Genomic DNA, 26,416 nt, shown 5'->3' on the forward strand with positions numbered 1-26,416 from the left:
TACCATTGATAGAAAAAGTATTCAACATTGGTTATAGGACCCTGATGATTTCCAATCATTGATGATCAATGCCATTGCTACCTAATTGGAAAGGTTGGGGTAGAGCTATTTAAAAGTGGTGTTATGTAGGATATAATTTAGTTGTACAGAAGTATGGGATCTTGTTCACAATCTGCCCTTACTTGCGTATGCTTGGTTGTGGTGTGGACTTAAACTCATCATCTTAGTGCAGACTTGAACTCATGACCTCTGTGCTGCTGCACAGCCATGAGGTCATGAGTTCAAGTTCATACTGAGGTCATGAGTTCAATTCCCAGTCATGGCCAGTCTATATGGGCTTTGTATGATCTTCGGGTCGTGGATGGTCGCACGCATGTGGAGCTCCCGGATCCCATCACCGGAGCTCTCGTCCCCGGCCCTGTGAAGGGACACATCCATCGCGTGACCAGAGGATGGAAGAGGACGGAGGTGAGTACGGTGGAGTGAGGAGGGAAGCAGACGGCCCCCACCACGGTGTGACAGCTTCTCCGGCGCGGTAGCTCCCTCGGCCTGGAGGTGACGACAGTGGACGGAGGAGAGGAGGCAGACAGCCCCTGGTACTGGTGCGGCATCCCCTTGGCCTGGAGACAGGTAGCAAGCAGTGCAGGTGGCTGCGGCCCCAGCGGGAGGATGTGGGCCTCCTCATCAGCACGGAGGACACCCGGGTGCAGCAGGGTCGCTGACCGCAAAGGACACCCAGCATGCCCGGTTTGGTGTGCAGAGGAGGGCCCCGGTCGAGATCCGAGGGGGCCCGCCCTCCCTGTGTGAAAAATGTATCATCTCTATTTGTATTGTTACCTACCTGGCTGTTGCGCTGACCAGTGGCACTGCTGATGGCTGCCTAGGCGCTGTGAAGCACGGTGGGTATGTGTTACCTTTGTGATAACTGTACTGTCTCTATTTGTATTGTTACCTACCTGGCTGCTGCAATGAACAGTGGCGATACTGATTGCTGCCTTGGCACTGTGAAGCATGGTGAGTATGTGTTCCCTGCGTGAAAACTGTACTGTCTCTACTTATATTGTTACCTTCCTGGCTGTTGCGGCGAACAGTGGCGCCACTGATGGATGCCTGGGCGCTGTGTAGTTCGGCAGGTATGTGTTCCCTGTGTGATAACTATACCATCTCTATTTGTATTGTTACCTACCTGGCTGTTGCGGTGACCAGTGGCGCCGCTGCTGGCTGCCTAGGTGCTGTATAGCTCGGCAGGTATGTGTTCCCTGTGTGAAAACTCTATCATATCTATTTGTATTGTTACTATCTGGCTGTTGTGGCGACCAGTGGTGCTGCTGAAAATTGGCTGCCTAGGCGATGTGCTGCTCGGTGAATATATGTTCTCTGCATCTACAATCGAGCATATATCTATATGTGTCATGTATATCTGTGCTGTCACTATTTAACTGTTACATAACTACCTATTGCACAGCAATCCAAATAAAATTCCTAGTACACGCAAGTATACCTGGCCAATATAGCTGATTCTGATTCTAATAGCTGCATGGATTTTCTAGTGGGCTCTTCTTTCCCCCATACACCTAAAACATACTGGCACAGATGTATACCACTATAGATGTATTGGCTTATAGATCATGCTGGTATATATGGTTCAACAACATGGCGCGGCAGGTCACCTACCGGATTCTAAAACCCGATAGGACATGCTGGGATTCTTGGATAGAAAAACCTTGGATAGGTAACCTAAATGCTCCCAATCAGTGGTGGGATTCAGCCGGATCGCAACTGTTCTGCAGAACCGCTTCCTAATATATGATCTGTTCTGCAGAACCGGTGGCTAAGAAGCGCTGCGGAGGCTCACAAGTTACTTGAAGCAGCTGTGACAGCCGGGCAGAGAGCTGCATGCTGCCTGACTATATACTGGAAGCAGGTACGCGCCACCATCCGAGGCTATTCTTAATGCTACTGCTGGACCACGAGCCAATAGGAGCTCGCAGTCCGGCAGCCAATAAGGAGCGGCAATGGGCGCTTCTTATTGGCTGCCAGGCACAAGATCCTACTGTCTCTCGGTCCAGCGGGAGAATTCAAAATAGCCGCACAGACCTGCTTTCAGTATACAACAGGGCAGCACGCAGCTCTCTGCCCGGCTGTCACAGCTGCTTATGTGGCACCCCATCTCCTGCCCACCAGTTACCTGCCCACCACGAGCAGCCATCAACTACCGGCCGACCAGATGCCCGCACGTACCCACTGCACCCGCACTGTGGGCACCCTGCCACTGATTTCCACCCCCTCTTCACTAAGGGACTTATAACCCCCTTCCTTCAGGGCTCACAGAGACCAAGTCACCTGGCCTAGTTAAGCCCTCTGAGTTAAGGACCCCGGTTGCGGCCCTCGGGAAGCCCCTTGGTATCCAGCATGAAGCCCCTTGGTATCCAGCATGAAGCCCCTGGCATTGAGCATGTAGGTAAGTGGCACATGTTTCAAATATGTAATGGGCATCATGGTGTGCTGCAAAATGTGTAACTGGCATCACGGCGTGTAGCACAATGTGTAATGGGCATTGCGGTGTGTGGCCTTATGTGTTATTGGCATTATGGCATGTGGCTTTATGTGCAATGGGCATTAGGACATAGAACCTGTTGTTACTTTATTTGAATCCCACCACTGCTCCCAATTCTATGAGTGGATTAGTCAAGCACGCCCAGCTCAGATGCGATCCAATAGACTATATAGCCAGTTTAAGGGATTATATACAGTATACTGCAAGGACATACATGCTGTGAATTAAAGCTCCACTGGGATGGGGGGCCCTGTCTCTTTTATCTAATCCTGGGCCCCACAAATTCTGATAGCAGCCTTGCATGTAAGTAGATTCTACTGCAAAGGTTATTAATCACATTTAATGCTTCTGCAATATACAATGCTAAATTCACAAACTGTAGCGACCCGCTGATAACATTTTAGTATCAGATTCTAAAATCAATACACACAATATGAAATTAATTTGGCTTTCCTCTCCGACGTCGCCCAGTAATTTATCTCTCACATTCCGCAAGCATTTCCCAGTGTTTGCATGCGGTAATGTGGCTGTAATGTCACTTTTACATCGGATAATTACTTCCCTCCATCTGTAACCAAAACCTCGAAAAAAAAGTATTAACGCTCTAACTGGTTTACCCAAAGTCATGATTTATGTCCCCTTAGCAATTCAGATAATGGAGAGTGTATCCATACGTTCTCCCTTCCAGGCTTTCCCAGAGGCTGCCCACCAAATGGGGGCACTATAACACACATGATGATAACAAATTAAAATGTACAATTATACTTTGTGCTTGAACAACAAAAATCCCAGAACAATAGTTTAAGTCACTATGTAAAACCCCCAAACATATAGCGTTGTTGTATCTCTAATGGGTACAGGTACACACTGCAAATCTTGCCCATACCTATGTCAGTGCCACAGATATCATTGTGATCATGGTCTTGGCGCCATCTTTCTGGAGATCGGCACATGTGCACTGCGGAAATCACAGGGAATAAGGTGCCTGCATGTCCCCAGTGCCTGATTCTACTGGGGACATGCGTTGGTGAGAGAGGAGAGGGCAATGAAGCATCACATGGTCAGTAGTGGCTCCAGGGGAGGGGCTGCAGCACAGATCCAAATTAAAATAGTGGAGCGGCACCAACTGCTACTCCAAACTGGCAGTGGGTGTTTCTCCCCTATTTGAATTTTGAACTGTGCCACCTCTGGAGCCTAGAGACAGATTTACCGCTAGGCAACCTAGGCGCTGCTGTCCTCAGTCAAAGTTTGCTCAGACTGACCACCTGAACCCGGGTCCAGAAGTCTGCGTCGTCCTACAAAATGGTGTCATACCCTCATAGACACCCTTCAAATGCTGCAAGGGATCACGCAAAGGCAGTTGACCCCAACATCTGATTTGGATTAGTACATAAACCATCAAACATATGTGTGTGTGTGTATGTATGTATATATATATATATATATATATATATATATATATATATATATATATATATATATATATATATATATTAGAAGAAAGGAGCAACCGTCACTCAGGGCTTATGCGCTGCTGTAGATTGGCTGGCTTAGTTGCCTCTGCCTTGAGAGGTTAAATCCTCAGAAACATATGGAGTAAAGAAGAGAGACTGGAAAAGATGAACAAACAGTGGGACCAAACTTTGACCATCATAGATTAAACTTTGGTCCCACTGTTTGTTCATCTTTACCAGTCTCTGAGTGGTAATGTGGAAGATCCAGTCCAGGTTTTAGAGCAGCAGCTGGAAAAATAGATTCAGTCCAGCTTTCCTAAACTGATGTGATCAAGGTTTGGCTGATTAGCAGCACCTGTGGCACCCTGTTATATGTATGTCCACGTCAGGAAAGGGTGTTAGGCTGGTAATGTAATATTACGTTATTTGCTTTGGAGTGTACCCTGACTGTAAAATCTGGGCAAAACCCTGCCATGGTGTAACCTTTTTTATGAGCTGTACCTGGTATGCTGTTTACCTGCTACAAAATAAAGACCCAGACTTCTTCTATATCCAGTGTATGTTATTCATTGTCAATTGTTACTGTATGTGTGTATATATATACTTACGATTGTATTGTACAGTGCTGCGGGCCCCTTACGGTTCCCTATGAAAAAGGATAATAATAGTAATAATAGCTGTTTGGACTCCTCTTATTCTACCTTTGTCTGATGAAATATGTGACGTCGACCAGCAGCAGGCTGTATGATACACAGGAACCAATGCACTTTGCCGCGTATGGCTGAATTTTTGCTCTAGGACCTAATGTATGTCAGTGACGGCCTGACGTATAGTCACGCGGCTGGAGTCTGGTTGCCATAGAGATTGTGGAAAGTACAGTATGAGCAAATTGCAGGTAACCCAGGGGCAGCAACGCAATAATAGGCAACACAGCATTATCATAAACCTTGCCATATAAAAGACATGTTTGCCCGGCAATCACGGACACAAGAGGCGTCATATCGATCCCATATAAATAAATACACGGGATAAATACATAATAAGTATGTACAGAAAGGACAGTGATTTGGGCAGATAGGACATCACTGCTGGTTAATCTGGGAACATTAACTATATTTTTGCATTAAACTCTGGTAAGTGTCAGTTTGAGTCTTCAGGACTGAAAGTATGTTAGAAGTGTATTACTATATAAAGATATACTGCATTTACAGTGTCCATACTCATTACATGTTACCATGACAATAAGGGGGAGAGGTCTCTAGGCTTGGATAGTGGCCAAAAATTCCAAAATTGAGGGGTCTCTCCTAATCTTCAAACTGAGCTTGTACCTGACAGTGGGAGGAGAGTAACCTAGATGGATGATATAAGTTTATTCCCACTCAGATAATGCATAATGCAGACATGTCCAAAGTGCAGCCCGGGGGCCAATTGCAGCCCGTGCTGTCATTTCAAGCGGCCCTCAGCCTCCAGCCAGAAGTGGGTGGAGCATCAGATGCGGGACATACAGCACTAAAGGTGGGGCCCCGGCGAGCGCGCCTTTACCTTGCTGTCTGCAGCAGTGAGGAGGTGCCGGTCGCCACAGTGAGATGTGTTTGGCGTCTTTCGGGTGAGTATGCATTCAACCCCTGCAGCTGCAATTGTATATCACCCTCCTCTGCAATCACAGTGACCCCAGTGTATGGGGAGGGGGGGCAGCAGGGGGGAAGCTTGCTACTGTAACATGCAGAGTGGAGGAGGGTGGCAGCGGGAGCCCAAGCATCTCCTGTCCTTGCAGTTCCTGCTTTGCCTCTCTGTTCTCTGGCTCACACAAGGGGCTGGGAAACATACAGAGAAGGTAGGGGGCACGCAGGGGGGAAATACAGTCAATGGGGGCAGAGTGGGGGACATACAGTGAAGGAGGGTCAGGCTAGGGGACATACAGTGAATGGAGGCAGTGATGGACATTCAGAGAAGGGGGGGGGGCAGGCTGTGGGACATAGTGAATGGGAGTCATACAGTGAATGGGAGTCATACAGTGAATGGGGCAGATTGGGGGACATACGGTGAAGGAGGGTCAGGCTTTGGGTCATACAGTGAATGGAGGCAGTGATGGACATTCAGTTTGGACACCCCTGGCATAATGGGTCCTGGTTATGGGGGGCGTGAGCAATTAAGTAAGGCACAGCCACCGCCCCTCCAGCAGGCTTTGGCATGAATATATTTACGCAGATGCACCGTGTACAGTATCGCAGTCACACCGGTATTTGCATCCACCTCTGTACCAGGCATTACATAATTTTTGATTAATGTCAAATGATTGAAATATTAATAAATTCTCCAATCCTCTCTATATTATCTATTCACATATTCTCTTCTGGTTATTCACCAGCAGGAAATAAGCCCGTGCTTTCTGAGAACTTAATACTGTTATCCCTGCCTTTCTATATTGCTCTGGTCCACAAAGACACAATATCCACTTATACCCCAGAGCAGATTTAATCAAATCTAAATGAGTTTTCTAAATACATTATGCCACTTTTCATTTTATTTTTTGTATGCATTTATTTATATAATGATTTACCAGAATAAGTACCGTAAGCATTTCTTTGTTTTTCGTGATACACTGTAACCATTTCAGGACATTTACTGTATAGTGTTCTTATAGTTTATGAGTTTGCTACAGTACACACAAGATGAAAATCAACAATCTCATTTAAGGTTTCCATTACCCACCCTTAAAAAATGAAATATTCCTTCCTACAGGAATTCGTAGCTTTACCAATTTTGCCACCAATAATTTCTGATTTGCCAAGCATTCCGTGAATATTACTCAATGACTAAGGGGTCTATGTGCTAAGCCTTAAAGAGAAATAAAGTTGACGGAGATAACTTACCAACCAAGCAAGCAGCTCGTGTCTGATTTCAAACGCAGCTTGTGACATAACAGGATCTGATTGGCTGATATTCTATCTCTGACCACTTTATTACCGCTTAAAGGCTACATAGACCTCTAAGTCTGAACAAGGAAACTCATCACAAAAAAAAGCCCATCATTTGAATTGTCATTATAAAAGGCAATGTGCCATCTATTGGGAAAATCAATGTTTTGTAATAATATAACACTATATCACATAGACCAGCTGGAGGACCATGAAGAGGAGAAGCACCAATGCAATAATTTGATAGTAATGCTTTTATTGTTAATTGCGATGACATAAAACTTTTATAACTGATTGAAAGTGATTGACAGCTAAGAGAAATGCTGTATATCATTACAATTTCAACTGGTAAATTGCACTTCAGAGATTATAAAGCACATTGCATAATGTTACATACCTGGGCAGTAGCAGCGCAATACACCGGGTTGTATTAGAGATGCAGGCACTGATATCTGGTCAAACAAACAGCTATAATTATTGCTGGCTTCCTGCCATGGCCCCGTAATTAAGACTTTTACTCCTCCCTGAAAAGACAAAATCACCAATAAGAAACTATAATGCAACATTGCATATGAAAAAGACAATAGTGGGTACAATTGAACAAGGAGGACATGTACAGTACATATACACTATTGCATATGTATCTATGGACAATCCCTTTTTGAGGTATAAAAGTTAGTGGGTCAACTACGGGATTAAGACCCTGCCCTTCAGGACACGTCAAGTGGGTTGGGCGCTTGATGACATTATCATGCTAATACACCCCTGACCTGGAGCTAATTATTTCACTTGTGATTCTGTGAGGAGACCTGCAAAACATGCACTGTGTGGGGTCCCGAGGACCGTCTTTGAGAGCCTGTCTACTAGTGTGTACCCAGCTTTAGTATTCTTTAAGGAATGCCTTCTCTGGCGCTACAATATTGCAGTCAACTATATCAATGGTGACATCTAGTGGTAAAATATCAAATTGCAAATTAAAACATTATAAGATTTTTTTTCCCACAATACATAGAAACACATAAATTGAAAGCAGATAAAAACCACGTGGCCCATTAAGTCTTCCCATAAGTTTTGTCAGGAGCCAATTGACCTATGACTAGGTACAGTCACCCGTGCCAAGCATAGAAGGGCACCTTGCCAATAGCGTAGCCAGCAAACAGTACACTAACTGGGGGTCACATGTGGTTAAAAATGATAAATGACACCCAAAACACATAAAACCTTGTGTTGGTGTTTTCTTTGTCGACTATTTACATGTTGACCTGTTTACCTTTTCTACATGTCGACATTTTTAGGTGTCTACCTTTTACATGACAACATATTGACCCTGTTGACCTCGATAACCTATTGTGTCGGCCGTATGAGGCCCACCTAATTATGGTCAAGCCAATGATCCACACCCTCTCAAAGCATCCTGCACTCTATTGCTGTATGACTCTGAGCTTTTCATGATACAACAGCGACATCATGTGGCAAGTGAGTATAATAGCACATTAACCCTATTCTACTATGCTTCTTTATTGGGTTTTAGCAGTCAGATTAAAGTTTGGTACACACACTATACGATTTGCATTAATGCTATACTCGTTAACGATATTGGGCATATCGTTCATTGTGCACCCATGCGCGCTATTGCAGATCGTTAATAATAAACCCTATCGTCTGACCATACAGTCCAATCTGACAATATCATCAGTGACTGCATGTTCAGTGGGGGTTCTCGTGACATTACGGAATGATATCATTAATGTGTGACATAGTAACAGATTCAGTTGAACACTATGGGTGACATTCTATGCTTTGAGATAAATGCGCATGTTTTTTTAGCGCACCACATCGCCGCAAATCGCACTTTTTCAAATCGCACTTTTCAGTAATAATTAGCATATTTAATGTGATGCGTTTCGGAGGCTGAAACGGCGAAGAGGTGCGATTTGCGGCAAAGTGGTGCGATGTCTTTAGTCCTGAAAATGTACGATTTTCATGTCTGAAAATCGCACGTTTTCAGGAAAGCGCAAAGTAAAAAAACAAAAACGAGCACGGGGTCCCCCGCCAGAGCATAACCAGCCCCGGGCTCATTGAGCCGGTGCTGGTGACATAAAATCAGGGTCCCGACAAATAGGGGTCCCCTTGATTTAATGAAACCAGCTCAAGGTCCGGCGCTGGTTCCCAAAATACGGGGGACAAAATGACTAGGGGTCCCCCGTATTTTAAGAACCAGCACCGGACCCAACCAGCCAGCAGGGTAATGCCACAGCTGGGGGACACTGATTATATAAGGTCCCACGGCCAAAGCATTAACCCCCTGGCTGGTCAGCATGGGCAGGGGTCCTGGGGAAGTGGGGACCCCCCCAATGAAGGGGTCCCCCCCCCTCCAAGACTTACCAGCCCATGCTGATAGTCCGGGGCTGTCCCCGATGCCCCAGGGCGGTGGGCATCGGGCTGATGGATTGTGTAAAAAAAAGAAGAAAAACTATTGTTTTCTACTGTGGAACTATAAGTCCCAGCAAGCCTACCCCGCATGCTGGGACTTGGAGAACCACAAGTCCCAGCATGCGGGGCATTAAAGGGCCCGCTGGCACTTGTAGTTCTACAGTACAAAAATAGTTAAAGAAAACACACTGACACACTGAAAAATAAAAGTTTAATACACACATAACACACACACACTGATACTTACCTACCTTGAGCCCGTAGGTCGGTCCCTGGATCCTGGGTCCGGGCTCCGGGGCTCCAGGGCAGAAGAGTCCGGTTCCGGGGCCTTGGTCCTGGTTCCGGGGCTGGTCCTGGGGTTACGGGGCTCCTGGGCTGAAGAATCCGGGGTCCAGGATCCGAGGTAGTCCCCAGGGGTACCTAAGGAAGGAAATCCTACTCACCTGGTCCCCGGCGACGACCTCGGCATCCTCTCCGGCAGAAGCGCTGCTCCCATCTGGTACCCGGCTCGCAGGACTTTCACAGGCGCAGAGATGTTTCTTCCTCTGCGTCTCTAGTCAGAATGATTTCTGGCCAATCAGGAGCCGAGAAAGTCGGCTCCTGATTGGCCAGAAATCATTCTGAATACAGACTCCGAGAAAGAAACATCTCTGCGCATCTAGAGCAGAGATGTTTCTTCCTCGGCGTCTCTAGTCAGAATGATTTCTGGCCAATCAGGAGCCGACTTTCTCGGCTCCTGATTGGCCAGAAATCATTCTGACTAGAGACGCCGAGGAAGAAACATCTCTGCACCTTTGAAAGTCCTGCGAGCCGGGTACCAGATGGGAGCAGCGCTTCTGCCGGAGAGGATGCCGAGGTCGTCGCCGGGGACCAGGTGAGTAGGATTTCCTTCCTTAGGTACCCCTGGGGACTACCTCGGATCCTGGACCCCGGATTTTTCAGCCCAGGAGCCCCGGAACCCCAGGACCAGCCCCGGAACCAGGACCAAGGCCCCGGAACCGGACTCTTCTGCCCTGGAGCCCCGGAGCCCGGACCCAGGATCCAGGGACCGACCTACGGGCTCAAGGTAGGTAAGTATCAGTGTGTGTGTGTTATGTGTGTATTAAACTTTTAATTTTCAGTGTGTCAGTGTGTTTTCTTTAACTATTTTTTGTACTGTAGAACTACAAGTGCCAGCGGGCCCTTTAATGCCCCGCATGCTGGGACTTGTGGTTCTCCAAGTCCCAGCATGCGGGGTAGGCTTGCTGGGACTCATAGTTCCACAGTAGAAAACAATAGTTTTTCTTCTTTTTTTTACACAATCCATCAGCCCGATGCCCACCGCCCAGGTGCATTGGGGACAGCCCCGGACTATCAGCATGGGCTGGTAAGTCCTGGGGGGGGGACCCCTTCATTGGGGGGGTCCCCACTTCCCCAGGACCCCTGCCCATGCTGACCAGCCAGGGGGTTAATGCTTTGGCCGCGGGACCTTATATAATAAGTGTCCCCCGGCTGGGGCATTACCCTGCTGGCTGGTTGGGTCCGGTGCTGGTTCTTAAAATACGGGGGACCCCTAGTCATTTTGTCCCCCGTATTTTGGGAACCAGCGCCGGACCTTGAGCCTGGTGCTGGTTTCATTAAATCAAGGGGACCCCTATTTGTCGGGGACCCTGATTTCATGTCACCAGCACCGGCTCAATGAGCCCGGGGCTGGTTATACTCGGGCGGGGGGACCCCGCGCTCGTTTTTTTTTTTTTAAACACCAGAACCCAGCACAGAACATTGCGATCTGTGCAGGGTTCTGGCTAATTCGCCAAACAGAACCTGGTCTGAAATAAGTGCGATAATTAGACACCTAAAAAGTGGGATTTGCAAATGCGCATTGCATTAAATAAGCAAGTTGTATACTGTTCTGTACGAAAACATCTGGATGCGATAAAAATGCGAATTAATCTCGCACTTTTGGTCCGCATGCGTTAACGCACATACTATGCGATTTCAGTCCCTTAGCGCATCCCATTAAATTGGCGATTTCACGGGAAAATGCGATATCGCCATTTTGTTGTCTAATTAACGCCAAAAAACGCAGATCTCATCCCATAGAATGTCACCCCATTTGTATATAACGGGGGAAATTGACTAAGATCCTTGATTATGGCCGATCCACGGCACGAATGGGTACAACCAGGATCGGCCGTAATTGGCCCAAAAATACCACCTGAGAAGTCGGCAAATTTATTAAGCTTCCAAATTCTCAGGATTCGTATTTTCCAATGGTGAAGTCATTCATATCTGGCTGACGAGTTTCCCGATAGCCAAATATGGACAAGATCAGTCAGATCCGTGCGATGCTTCTCTGTAAAAAATAGAAATAGAACGAAATACTGTTTTAAAACTGAGTTGGGTCCCCCCATGAGTATAACCATCCCCAGGCTCTATGGGACGGTACTGGTTGGCAGAAATACAGGGGGGGGGGGGGTTTGTTAGGGTCCCCCTGTATTTCTGTAACCAGTACATGGATCTTGGACCAGTCCTGGTTACAAAAACATAGGGGTCCAACCACCAGCGGTGTCATGCCACAGCCAGGGGATACTTTTGATACAAGTTCCCCTGGCCAAAACATGACTACCATGGCTGTTCTGCCATGGCCAGGTCTGTGGGAGAGTGGGAAACCCCCCAATAAAGGGTCCTCCCCTCCAGGGCACCCCCATCCTGGGCTGAAACCTGAGGCTGCCCCCAGCATCTCTGCTGATGGAAATTCAAGTATAAAAATAAACTGTTAAATTAAGGTATTGGGTTTTGTAAGAGAGTAAGGAGGACATGAACAGTATATATACACTATTGCAGCGGTTCTCAAACTGTGGGTCCTGAACCCAAAGTGGGTCCCCGCCTTCTCAGCATGGGGTCGCCACTCCATGTTGCTGACCGTAAGGCTGATGACTTTTCTAATTTCAGTCAATGATTTAAGGAGTCTGAACAATCTGTTGAATTGTCTGTTACTTCAGACTCCTCCCATCATTGTGTGCCTCCACAATGCTGCCATGCATGTGCTGTCTACTGACCACACATATGATGTGATGACCTTCTGCAGTAACTTGCTGGGGTCCGGTCATTATTTTTATTGTCTGATGGGGTCCCAGAGCAAAATAGTTTGAGGACCCCTGCACTATTGTATATGTATCTATGGACAATCAATTGATGATGCAATTTGAGGTATAAAAGTGGATAGGATTAAGACCCTCCCCCTCAGTACACTACAAGTGGGGGTGGGGACAAGATTACATAATCATGCTATTATGCCCCTGACTCATGGAGTTACTATAGAGAGCACTGAGTTTTACATTTGTTCTTTCTTTACATTTTACACTACCAATGTGAATATTCCTGATCTCATTCACAGTTGGATACAATGTAGGTACTGTATAACCACAAATGTGTAATGGGCTTGGGGAAAAGCCAAATGCATATTGTTACCTGCACAGAACTGGCAAAAATGTGTCCAATTCTGCATACTGTAGGTAGCAATTATGTCCATGTAACCATAGCATAGGAGCAGAGGCGGCAGGAAAATGGCAGGTGATATTGGTCCACTGTGAGCACAAAGGACGGACAAAGGCACTACAAGCCCCAGCAAGCCTCCCGGCATGCTGGGACTTGAAGAACCACAAGTCCCAGCATGTGGGGCATTAATGGGCCCGCTGGGACTTGTAGTTCCACTACAGAACCAATACCCAAAGAACTGAAGCACACAGATAATAAAGTATAATTTTATTACACACTTCATACATACTTACCTATTTTAATCCCGTAGGTTCCATAGGATACAGTTAGAAAAATGTATACTCGCCATCCCTCCAGTGTAGATCGCATCCTCTTTGGTCCAAAATCAAACTGCAAATGCCTGACACCAAACGCACTGAGGATCTGCAAGTGTGTTTACACTTGTGGTTCCTCCCGGCTGGGGTTTCCCTCAGCCTATCAGGAATGGGCTCAGGGGGAGCCTCGTACCTGATAGGCTGTGCACTGCCTCATAGAAACACCTGTTATGAATTTAACATGTGCATGTATGGCCGGCTCCCACCATAGATACCTATGTTAAAACTAAATATTAAAGGGGCAAAATGAATATGCTTGCAATGCTTCCAGCCAGGTGCCCCACTTCACTTCCACTGCACTAGACACACTTTACTATTCCCATTCGTGGTCACGTGGATGGTAAAGTATGTAAATGTTTAGAAAAAGATATGTCAACTTTTTTAATGCGTCAACCATTAAAATGTGGGCCCTTTGGCTTGTGTCGATATATTGTCCATGTCGATCTAATGTCAACCAGTAGTGATCCCATCAACAGATCCTTTCCAGTCAGATAAAGACAAATGAAGCTGCTGCACAGCAATGTGTTATATAATAACAGTGGCTGCATTCAGTACAACAGATTCTGATCACTTTTTGCATCTCAGGTTTTGATGCAGTTTTCGTTTTCTGGAATGTTGCTGCCCTCTAGTGCCTGCATTTATGTACTGAATTTGTATCTCAATGTTAAAGTCAAAAACACAAGTGAACTGCTGTATTCAGGGCTGCCACCAAGGGGGTACTGTAGGCACAGCTGCGTAGGTGCCGATTTATGTTTTTGCTGGTGGGTGCTCAAGCCAAAAATATAGGGGAGTGGCTTCATGGGAAAGGGGCGTGGCCACAAAATAATACTGATTTATATTACGCAGCACAGTTGTCTCCAATATTCAAATTATGGCAACAGTGCCAAATACATAAATGCCCACACAGTGCAGGTACATAAATGCCCACACAGTGCCAAATACATAAATGCCCCCACAGTGCAGGTACATAAATGCCCACACAGTACCTGTGCCAGCGGCGAGGGAGGGGGAGTGCAGTGGGACATGGGCGAGTGGGCCACTGCTGAGCGGGTGGGTGCTCATCAATTTCCATGGGTGCTCGGGCCATTAAGCCCCCACAGAATCGGCACCTATGCACAGCTGTCCTGGGCTTGGCCCCTTTTGACAGGCCCCATCAGTCTCTAGTCTCCCTGTGGCACCTGCCCAACCCTCAGTAGCAATCTGTGCAGCCAGGGGGCATAGGGAAGGTGGCCCTGGTGGAGCACAAGCTTTGGGAGCCAAAAGGCTCAAACAATCTTCTGGCGCCCGCTGTGTGCCACCCACCCTCCCAACATTGAATATTCATATCAGTCCTTGCCCATAGTTGTCTAACCTCCTGCATTCTGCAGGAGACTTCTTGAAATAGCAGCATTATCCCTCTCTCCCTGATCAGTCTAGCATTCTCCCTCTCTTCTCCTAACCCACATTACACTGTTACATTTTTAGGGGGGAAAATGAGAGATAGATACATTTACATTGAATCATCAGCACCTTCTCCCAGCACTTTAGAAAGTATAGTATGTCTTATTTACTGCTTTGGGGCTCATCTACATTTGGCTATAAGTAATTTTAAAAGATTCCTCTCAGATGTAGCAGTACACACCCACGCTTCTAGGTGCCACGTTCACAATCTCTTTTCACAATCTCTCCATATATGGAACTAAACACGCTCTTTGGGTGGAGCATGACACACCCCTCAATGGGGCGCTGTGCAAAATTCTGCTACCAACTATAATCTCCCTGAAACTAGTTTTCAAAAGAAGGCAAGTATGGTCCCTGGGAAAACAGTGGACAATACCATTTAGCGCTTTAAGTGCATAAGATGACACAATGGTTTAGATTAAAACAATTTTATTAAAATGTATACATCACATAAAAATAAAAAAGATTAAACTAAATTAGAAAAAAGCTGACAATGGGTTCAGAATGGCACTAATGCATCAACGTTATGCGCACCCTCAATATAGTGCACACCACAATTGTGGTTTCAAAGTTCCGTTAAAAAAATAGCATATAAATTGACTCCACAAACTAATTCAAACAGCCATAGTATACCATTAATAGGGGAGTGATGGTTCCTCACTTACGTTCAGTGAAGGTTGCAGTTATCCCTTCCAAAGGTTTTTTTTTTGTAATCACAACATAGGAGAAAGGTGCAGGTAAAACAGAGTTATGTCCTTATGTGTCCTCCTAGCTGTTAGTCCCTTTTAGTACAGCTATACATTTTTCGGAGGCTCCGGTTATTACCTTGCCCTTTGCCATCGGGAACCTTCAATAATTGTAAGTATCTGTACAGTGTTCTTATGCTTGTTAGCGCCGGTGTTTGAGCGATCACCAGGATCTCAGCAGAATAGCCGCCTACGGACGCGTCGGCCCGTGGGCGCTGTACTTCACCATCAGGAACCCTACACACTAGGCTAATGCCCGTGTACCATTCCCACACCGATCAGGCGCCAAATGTCTGGGAGCCAACCCGGATCTCGGCAGGAGGGCCGTAAGAGGACACGGCGGCTAGTAAATGCTGTGGTGGCTGGAAGCCTCTGTGGTCACCTGCCTTTGTTAGAACGGGGCTGATGGTTCTGGCTGCCTATTCTCAACGTGGATGCACCGCAATGTGTCACTTTCAAATAAAGGTGTCTGCGGTCTTTTCCAGAATTGGAGTGGCTGGCTGTAAAGAATAATGAGAGTCCTTTTTTGGTCCTTTTATATGCGTTTCGCATCACACAGGGGCAGATTTATTAAGCTTGGAGAAGAGATAAACTGGAGATAAAGCGGAGAAAAGGTAAAAGGAGATAAAGCACCAGCCAATCAACTACCAACTGTCTTTTTCAAACACAGCTGATTGGCTGGTGCTTTATCACCTTTTACCTTTTCTCCGCTTTATCTCCAGTTTATCTCTTCTCCAAGCTTAATAAATCTGCCCCACAGGGCAGTCAGTGCTCCTGGGCCCCCCTCTCTGAAAGGGCCCCCCACCAGATCAGATCTATGTCATGGATCCACTCCGCGGCACTGCTCATGGTCAGCCATCACAGCTGCTGGTGCTGCAGAACCAGCAATGCCTGTGACAGCTGACTTCTAAACCGTGAAGATGCAACCGCGCTGGAGATCTAGCAGCAGGAGGTCACAGTGTTTACATCCCCCCGTGCCACAGATCGGATCTCTCTTACCGATCCAATCTGCTGCGCTTCGCTCTGGGCTGTCCAATAGAGTCCAAAGCAGCAGCCTGCAGCTCAATGATTGGCTGGGGATACCTGGGAGAGTGGAGCCAGAGACCTGTGGTGCTACTTGAAGAGAGAGCGGGAGTAAACTGCAGGCTCTCTCCTGTTTCATGTATGTACAGCCTGTCTGCCATCAACAATACAAAAGTAAGTCAGGCTGTACAAACTTGTTTTCTTTCCTGAAGTTATTTAATGTTAGGCTTAGTGACCTAAAATATGGGGGTGTGGTATGGCGGTCTGGCAATCGGGATCCCAACGGTCAGTATCCCAACATCGGAATCCCAATCTCCGAGGTTGTGATACAGGTTCTATTTTCTGTCTATGGGGGTCCTGGACCCCCACAAGGGAGAATAACTCCTGTCTGTCGGGAACCTTGTGAGTGTTGACCTAGTGACCGTACACTGATGCATACACAGCCGAAAACTGTTAAGGTAAAAAGCTCTCCAAAAGCAGGAATCTCCAGCTGATGGTAATCAAACCTTATTAGAGAGGGTATAAAGAAAGACCTCTGGGAATAGTCAGCCCATCCCCTGAAGAATTCAGCACCTGATGAAATGCATCGAGAGCCTAGGAGCCTGGCTGCAGCCTCCGCTTCATCAATTTCTTTTACATTGTTGGTACCAGAATTCCTTATCCTGGATGTTGGACTCTATCTACACCTAAACATTCAGTGCAACCCCTCCACTCTTGCTAAGATTGGTGTCCCTGGTATAATGGCAACAATTAAATACTTTAGTTGGTTCCTCTGTGGACAATTGAACTGTAATCTCTTTATCATCATCCTCCTGAAGTCCTATGCTTGACCTGGGGCTCCTGAAGTCCTATGCTGGCCTGGGGCTCCTGAAGTCCTATCCTGGCCTGGAGCTCCTGAAGTCTCCTATGCTGGCCTTGTGTTCCTGAAGTCCTATGCTGGCCTGGGGCTCCTGAAGTCTCCTATGCTGGCCTGGAGCTCCTGAAGTCTCCTATTCTGGCCTGGAGCTCCTGAAGTCTCCTATGCTGGCCTTGTGTTCCTGAAGTCCTATGCTGGCCTGGGGCTCCTGAAGTCTCCTATGCTGGCCTGGAGCTCCTGAAGTCTCCTATTCTGGCCTGGAGCTCCTGAAGTCCTGTGCTGGCTTGGGGATACCAAAGTCCTATGCTGGCCTGGGGCTCCTGAAGTCCTATGCTGGTCCGGGGCTCCTGATGTTCTATACTGGCCTGGGGCTCCTGAAGTCCTATCCTGACCTGGGGCTCCTGAAGTCTCCTATGCTGGCCTAGGGCTCCTGAAGTCCTATCCTAACCTGGGGCTCGTGAAGTCTCCTATGCTGGCCTTGGGTTCCTGAAGTCCTATGCTGGCCTGGGGCTCCTGAAGTCTCCTATGCTGGCCTGGAGCTCCTGAAGTCTCATATGCTGGCCTGGGGCTCCTAAAGTCCTATTCTGGCCTGGAGCTCCTGAAGTCCTGTGCTAGCTTGGGGCTACCAAAGTCCTATGCTGGCCTGGGGCTCCTGAAGTCCTATGCTGGCCTGAGGCTCCTGAAGCTCTATGCTGGCCTGGGGCTCCTGAAGTCCTATGCTGGCTTGGGGCTCCAGAAGTCCTGGGCTGGCTATGGGCTCCAGAAGTCCTATGCTGGCCTGGGGCTCCTGAAGTCATATGCTGTCTTGGGGCTCCCAAAGTCCTATGCTGACTTGGGGCTTCTGAAGTCCTATGCTGTCTTGGGGCTCCTGAAGTTCTATGCTGGTCTTGGGCTCCTAAAGTCTTATGCTGGCCTGGGACTCCTGAAGTCCTGGCTTGGGGGTCATTTTCACGGGTTGTTTGATGGTTCCATCCCCCATGAATGGGGTGATCTTATGTGATTTATGTTATTCATGTATAATTTGTTTAAATTATATTATTATTATTATTATTATTATTATTATTATTATTATTACTATTATTATTATAGAACACCTGAAATACTACACTATGGGAGTTGGTATATATATGAAGTGGGGCGGGCGGCACTCAGACAGACTGACAGAAAGTTGAATAAAAAGCCTTTAATCCAACGGCGTTTCGGGGGAAATATACCCGTTTCAAGGACAGACCTTGAAAATGGGGGTCTATTGCCCCGAAATGCCGTTGGATTAAAGGCTTTTTATTCAACTTTCTGTCAGTCTGTCTGAGTGCCATCCGCCCCACTTCATATTTCATGACCTACACAGGTCTTGGAAGGCACCGCAGCTGGGTAATACCTATACTGGGTGCCGGTCCCTGCCGAAGAGCATATAGCAGATTGCCAGGCACGACCTCCATAACAAATTTCAATGTGGGTGCCCGCACAGGTGAGTATAAATAGAATCCAGGATGTGCAGCACTCCAACCACGGTAATTAATGCAAAAGTAGCTTTATTCAACAACGTTTCAATATCCAGATATTGTCATCAGGTTAAAATACATAACACAAGACTTGCCTTAAATAGACAGTGAGTAGCCAGCGGGGGTTGGGGTGGGGGGGTGTCCGGCAGGCGATATATCGAGGAAGCTTGGGTGCATTCGATGTACATGTACATCTTGTAAATATATGTTACCCGGTCCTTTTTTTAATCACCCCCGTACTGGTAGGGTGTTGTCAATCATGCATACGTTATCTTGTAAAACCTATTTCACAGTCTATCAGATTATCTGTCCCTGTGGACTGTCTTACATTGGTAAGACTGAGAGACCTTTTAAAGATCGCATGGCAGCCCATAGATCTGCCATCAAGAGTGCCCTGGCGACCGGTCAGAGTGATCAGCCGGTGGCACAGTATTTCTCGGCGGCAAAACATGGGCTGTCGAAGATCAGATATAGGATGATTGACCACATACCAGTTCCAGTCATGGCCAAACATGCTTCATAGTGGGGGTATAAAGGTTAGCTTTTTGTTTTATTGTATTTGTTATATGTCTGAAGATGATGTGTGAATAAAACATTGAAACGTTGCAGTACTTGCGTTTCCAGATTGCTTATTTGTGAGTGCCGCCATCATGACATATAGTTTAAAGCTGCTCTACTAGGAAGGCACCCTTTATTCCTTTTTGTACTGGAGTGCTACCCCGCTGCGACATATAGTAGTTTGGTAACAATTACACAATGACAATAGCCAGTGTCGAAAGTTTGTCCCAGTTGCAGTGGAGGAGAGGTGCCCCCTTGGGAGCAGGAACCCTATAACAGATGACTTCATTGTCTCCCAGAGTTATGCCACTGAAACTAGTAGCTGCATTCCTGTCAGTGTGTGAAGGCAAATCCGCGCCACCCACAATACGGCAGATTGGTCCCTTTCTGACAGGAAGCATGTCAAATCGATTTTGCATTGAATAGACGGAAACCAGTGAGTGGAAAGCTGGGATTCGGCAGTCGAATCTAATAGATTGTAAGCTTGCAGCAGGGCCCTCTAACCTCCAAGTCTGTCTGTTACCCAGTTTGTTTTATCACTGTCTACTATTGTAAAGCGCAACGGAATCTGCTGCGCTATATAAGAAACTGCAAATAAATAAATTCTGTATATTAACAAGTGAAACATTAAATCATAGTTTTTGGCATCTTAGTTTTTTCCGAGAGTGTTGCTGCCATCTAGTGTTTGCATTTAGGAATAGCAGGATATATTTTTTCATCTTTGTCGGAAGAATTTTTTTCACCAAATTGTTTCTTTCTATCTATCTATCTATCTATCTATCTATCTATCTATCTATCTATCTATCTATCTATCTATCTATCTATCTATCTATCTATCTCTCGCTGATAAAGCACAAGGTACGATTACATATAAATAATATTTTTCCTGCATTATAAACATATTTAATGTGGATATGGAGAGAGAAGGTGGTAACTTTATCAGACAATCCATAATTAATACTGAGCAGTTTCTCTGTCATTAAATATTACTGAGCATGTTTACAGTATGGATGTGAATGATAAAGAAAAATCTGCTTTATATTAAGGATTTCACCATTGTGAATGATCACCTGTCCTAAAACATGATCAGGAGTGTTTCAGTGCTAAAGGAATTTTAGGCATAATTGGCAAGTGTCCGTCCAATCACAGCTGGTGGGAAGGCGTAGGGCGTTGAAACCTGCGCAGGCACCACCGAGCCTTCCTAAAACTAACATTACAGATGTCTCACTATAAAAACTGGACCACTATCTTATTGGATGGTGAACAAGTATCTTGCTAGAAAATGTTTCCAGACTTCCAGTATTTGCTTGGAATTACAAATAGGGCCATTGCATGTTGCAGGAAGCTGCCAGTCATTAAAGACTTTGACATGTTTCATATAACAGGGCGATGCTTGTGCGCGGATCCCCCAAGTAGTATTGGTGGTGGCCCGGTCCGCCTAGTGTGGTCCTCTCAGAGAAGTAAACCGTGATCCCCCCTTAAGCCGCCCAGGACCTTCCCGATATATCGCATGCGATTCCAGCTAAGCCTGCCCAGCTCGGCTCGGAGGCTCTGTTGCGATACGCATGATAATCGCATTGGACCTGCTGTCAATCACATTCAATTAGGATGCTTTTCATGCAATTGATCTCCGCAGTTGCATGTAAAAAGCCCAAATTGCATGTGAATCGCCCTAGTGTATTGGGGACTTTATCAGGGGCAAACGCAGGATTTTCAGAAGGGGGTTTCCAGAGGGGTGGAGCAAAGCACGAAGATGGACACATAGGCAGGGCCGGTGTAAGGCTTCTCAGCACCCTAGGCAAAACTTCAACCTACTGCCGCCCCCCCCCCCCCCCATACTGCCACCAATAACCATATTCCAACATCAATATATACTTGCCTAACATTCTGGAATGGCAGGGAGCCTCCCAAAATTGAGTGGTCCTCCCAGCCCCTCAGGTAGGTGGGAAAGACTCCTGCTTTCTCTGGAGGCCCCCAGCACCCTCCCCTTTGCCACCCACAACAGAGTACAGGAAGAGAGGGCAGCAAAATAGGGAAGTATGCCTCAAGAGGAAGTATGGAGGTGAGGTCATAGAGGTCCCACAGCATTAAGTACAACAAGGATCCTCAAAGACATCCTTGATTTTTTGATAGGCAGACTTGGTGGCGCCCCCCTAGATCCCAGCGCCCTAGGCAGCTGCCTAAAGCTGCCTAGTGGTAGAGCCGGCCCTGCACATAGGTGACCCAGTATATGCCAGGTCAGTTAAAGTAATATATATATATATATATATATATATATATATATATATATATATATATATATATATATATTGGTGTTAAAGTATTATAGCTAGACCAAATATATATAAATAATAATAATAATAATATATATATATATATATATATATATATATATATATATATATATATACGGTATGTATATAATATATATACACACACACACACACACATATATTTATATACATACACACACACACATATATATATATATATATATACATACATACAGGGGCAGTGTAGACTCCTGGGCATAGCAATGAATTGGGACCCCTACCGATCCTCCAGTGGTAGGGGTGAGGGAAACATTAATGCCCCGAGGGTGGTAGGGGGTATTATATCAACCGCTCAGCATGTAGGGCCTGGATCAGTAATTTCCACTAATTACCCCTTTACTGCACAGATGGTGGGAGAAGGGGGCATTGGGCTGAATGAAGGGGCCCTGATACATAACTTCCAGGGTGGTAGAGGATGTTTAATACGCAGAGGAGGGGTGTATAGTGGAGTGGGCTTATTATCCATAATTTCCTGGTGGGAGGACAGCTTGCTTGACTGCAGACATCTCCAGTTCGCGGAAATAGATTTCGTAGATTTTAATGGAATTAAAAACTAGAGAATCCCACCTACCAAATGGTATTAGGGACTAGGGGATCAGAGTTCAGGAGGCATAGCAATCTGCCAATGAGCATATAAAACTACATACCAGGTGTGTGGAGCTGGAGCAGGAACCAGCTGCTGGAAGGCAGATATCTCTGGTTCTGGGAACAGTATAGCAGGGTTGCCGACCCTCCCGGAATTTCCGGGAGTCTCCCGAAAATCGGGTCCCCCCTCCCGGCCCCCGGAAGGGTGGGCAACCCTCCCGGATTCAGGGGGCACCCCTGCTGTCCCCCGGATCGCGGCATTAAAATGCTGCAATCCGCGGGTCTCAGAGGAGGGGGCGGAGCTAAAATGTCACAATCGCGTCATTTTAGCCCCACCCCCTCCACGGAGATCCGTAAATTTACTGTTTTAGCATCATGGGGCGGGGCTTAGTGATGTCACGATTAAGCCCCGCCCCGAGCGGCTGCTGCAACTCTCCTCTCCGGGCTTCTCCCGGAGAGGAGAATTACAAAGTCGGCAACCCTGCAGTATAGACAAGCTACTAGTGTCCATCAAAGGGGGAAAGTCCCAGCTTTTGGAATATACCCTCAGAAAAAACTCTAAGGCCAGTATTCAATGAGAAAAATTTGCCTTGTTTTTTGGCGAGTTTGTGCTATTTTTGCGTTGGAAGGAGCATTTTGCTCTCCAAAAGTGAACCACCCTATTCAATGTGATATTTTCGCCGTCTTTTTAAGTGATTTTCGCTGTGTCTCTCCGTGTAGCAATTCTCCATCTTTTCATGGAGAACTGGAATGTGAACTTTTAAACTAAAAGTTTTTTTTTTTTTTTTTTTTGGTGTCAAAAAATCAGAATTTTTTTTCTGTGAAGGGGCATGTTATTTTTATTCATGTGCTTATAGCACATGAATATACCATATATACTCGAGTATAAGCCTACTTTTTCAGAACATTTTTTATGCTGAAAAAAGCCCCCCTCGGCTTATATTCGAGGGAGGGTCCCACTTGAGTCAATACGTTTTCCCAGTTTTTTGTTGTAAAATTAGGTGCCTGGGCTTATATTCGGGTCGACTTATACTCGAGTATATACGGTATATTTAATAAAAAATAAATAAATATATATATATATATATATATTTTTTACACAGAGCAGCCAGCAGGGGGCCGGAGCTCTCGAGCCGCTCATTAGATATTCATATATTCACTGCACCCGATTATTACATATGCACGATCGGGTGCAGTGAATACTGGGTCCCCCGCTGGCTATAGGGGGGGGGGGGGGCAGTTTGTGCTGCCTGGGTCCCGGGGAGCCCTCCTCCCCTCCACATATGTTCTGGGGCAGCCAGGGAGGCTTTAATCTCCCTGGCTGCCACCGTCCCCCGGCTCCCTGCCAGCTCCCTGCCGTGGACGCTCGTCCGCTGCAGGGGTTAAGACTCGCCGCGAGTGGCGGCGAGTCTTAACCACATTGAATAGTGGGAGCAGGAGTGGCAGCGAGCCCTCCGGAACAGGGCGAGTGCATGGCGAGAGAAAAAAATCTCTCGCCATGCACGGAGAATTTTTCTCATTGAATACTGCCCTAAGTCAGACAGAACCTGAAATATCTGACTGGGAAGAGCAATTAACAGGCTTGGATGGGGACCACTGCTTTGAAGTCAGATATCTCCGGTTCCCAAGGGCCGATTTTTTAAATTCTTGTACCAATGGAAAGAGGGAACCCTCAGCTTTCAGCCTTAGACTCCTGGGGGGGGGGGGGTTCTGGGTACTCATAAACCCCCCCCGCGTGCGCTACTGACTTTATGCTGCTCATAAAACCACAGATTTGTAGACCACATTGTGTCTATAGTGGACCTACAGGTTTATACCAATTGGTAAGCAGCAGCTGGCAATTTAGTAAACAGAGAATACTGGTCCCTCTTCTTTCATATACTGACGCCACACAGGGTCTGATTTAGATCCCGGCATACGGTACTTTCCACCAGACATGTGCAGATGAGGTACTGTGCTGCTAAATGTACAGTGTTTGCAAGTGATTGACAGCCTGCAGTCGTCCAGAGGTGGGGAGTGGGCGGTGATGGCCTCCATTTTGTGGGAGCGACTTAAACCAGGGTCTCCAATTTCCAACGCAGATTTCAGCAGCAGACAATGGGCCAGATGCACTAGGCTCCAAAAGTGATAAAATGGCTCCTACCTGCCACGTCACAGACTGTGTTTGAAAAATGTCAGACAGAAACTGATTATTTGGTTGTTTATCACTCTTCATTTTATCACTTTTGAAACTTAGTGCATCTGGCCCCTAGTGTGTGACCTCATGGATGTATTAGCCTAGGACCCTGCCCATACTTTGCTCACTTTAATAGACCTGCAGCCCAGTCAGCCTCCTCTGCCGCAGACAACCACTGGTTCTGCCTGTAAGTAAGCCATAGTGAGCACTGAGCAGCTGGATGTAATACTAACCAGCATCATACAGTAGTCATGTGAGCAGAACTGCGTGCAGAGCCAGTATGCAATGTTATTGTAGTGTGGTCACTGGCAGAGTGCAGCACTACACTACTGGGGTGATGCAGACATGTACACAATGAAATCTCCAGATACACTCAGCTCATCTGATCAGGACCTCTCACCTACAGGCGCTGGAGCGCACCTTCATAAACTGCAGCACCTCTATTCTTATTATGCAATAAGGGCGGAAGGCTAGGCCGGTGTACAATCAGGCAAGCAATGAGTGAAGAGGGCACAATATAAAGCTGCTCCGTCCATGCATGCAGCTGTGTCAATGCCGCAGAGACCCTACAAACCTCCTCAACACCTACTCAATGGCCCTTATTCTGGTTGACTTGCAAGGCTGGGAAACACCCCCAGATGCTGTCCGCACCTAGTTCACATGTAGTTGTTGTGCCCGCTCTCACCCTGGGTCTGTACAGTCGCAGAAATGTGCCTGCGCATAAAAAGATGCAAAACATCGGTCCCCCGTGTGAACACGTGGGGGACCGATTAGATTAGAATGTGGTCCAAAGTCTCTCCGCCATCTGGTGACCTGCGGAGTGCTATCCCCTCAGAGGGAAACACTCTCTCCCAAGCTCCAGGCCCTGCTGGAATACGCTCGCTAGGTCGACACTGTGAAGGTCAACATACTTTAGGTCGACCAATAAAGGTCGACAGGACTTAGGCTGACACATGAAATAGATCAACATGACTAAGGTCAACAGGGTCGGAAGGTCGACACAAGCTATAGGTTGACAATGGGAAGGTAGACAATAGTTTGACATGAGTTTTTCATGTTTTTTCAAGGGGACTTGTGATGTCTGCCTGTATTTTATACCCTGCCATCCACTAGGGCGTGGAGGGAGAATATAATAATGGGGGACGTGGTACACTGATACGGTTTCCATGTCCACACTTACGTCCAAATTCAGGGGGTAAAACGTGAAAAACTCATGTTGCCACTTTTACTGTCAATCATTCCATTATCGACCTAATGCTTTTGTCGACCCTCCGACCATCTCCAGACTAGTGGGCTGGGAAGCAGGGAAAATAAGACATTCAGCTGGCAGGTAGAGTGGCATGAGTTGGCTATGGCATATATAGGGCATGATGGTCTCTGGGCTGGCATATAATTCTGCAGCATGGCCCTTGTTAACGTCGTCCTCCCATATCTGTACATGCAGGACAAGGGAGGACATTGTTAACAAACCGAGGGAGTGTGCATTGTTAACAGTGGCATAACGACACTAACCCCTCCGCGCCTGGGGCCCGGGACCCGTAGATCTAGGTGTCTGCATCCTCCTCCTGGCTCCTTATGAAAAATGTCCCTCACAAAATGGCTGCCCCTAACAGCAGACCGTTTTTAAGATTACTAGAGGAGGCCGCCCCTGCCTCCTCTAGCATCCTCAAAAACGGTCTGCCATTTTGTTTAGGGAGGTGCACTGGGACGCAGACTAGTAGATCTGCGGGTCCCGACTCCCGGCCACAGACGCAGCAGCAAACGGCAGGATAAGGTAGGTCCCGGAAGGTGGCAGCATAACAATAGCCCCTGCAGACCCCCGGTGCCCACTTTTACTCAGTGCCTTCCTGCCACTGTGGCGCTATTGTTACATCACTGGTTGTTAATGGTATTTGGTGTACACACTAGACAATATGATATCGATACCAATATCGTTATCGTTCACGTGATTAACTTACAGATGCATCTTGGTGCATGTTCA

At 46.7% G+C, this 26,416-nt stretch overlaps 1 protein-coding gene across 6 annotated transcripts in view; it reads right to left on the reverse strand.

Annotated features, from left to right (window-relative positions):
• The window catches only part of CAMTA1 (calmodulin binding transcription activator 1), a 1,324,131-nt gene that overhangs the window by 154,668 nt on the left and 1,143,047 nt on the right, over window positions 1–26,416 (reverse strand). For all 6 annotated transcript variants that reach the window (XM_083162948.1, XM_083162947.1, XM_083162949.1 and 3 more), the window contains one exon: window positions 7,327–7,453. In XM_083162948.1, coding sequence (XP_083019074.1) covers window positions 7,327–7,453 — 127 coding nt within the window. The remainder of the gene's footprint in view (window positions 1–7,326; window positions 7,454–26,416) is intronic.

The sequence above is a fragment of the Crinia signifera genome, chromosome 19, assembly GCF_055691185.1.
Source record: "Crinia signifera chromosome 19, ASM5569118v1, whole genome shotgun sequence".
In the NCBI taxonomy this organism is placed as follows: Eukaryota; Metazoa; Chordata; class Amphibia; order Anura; family Myobatrachidae; genus Crinia; species Crinia signifera.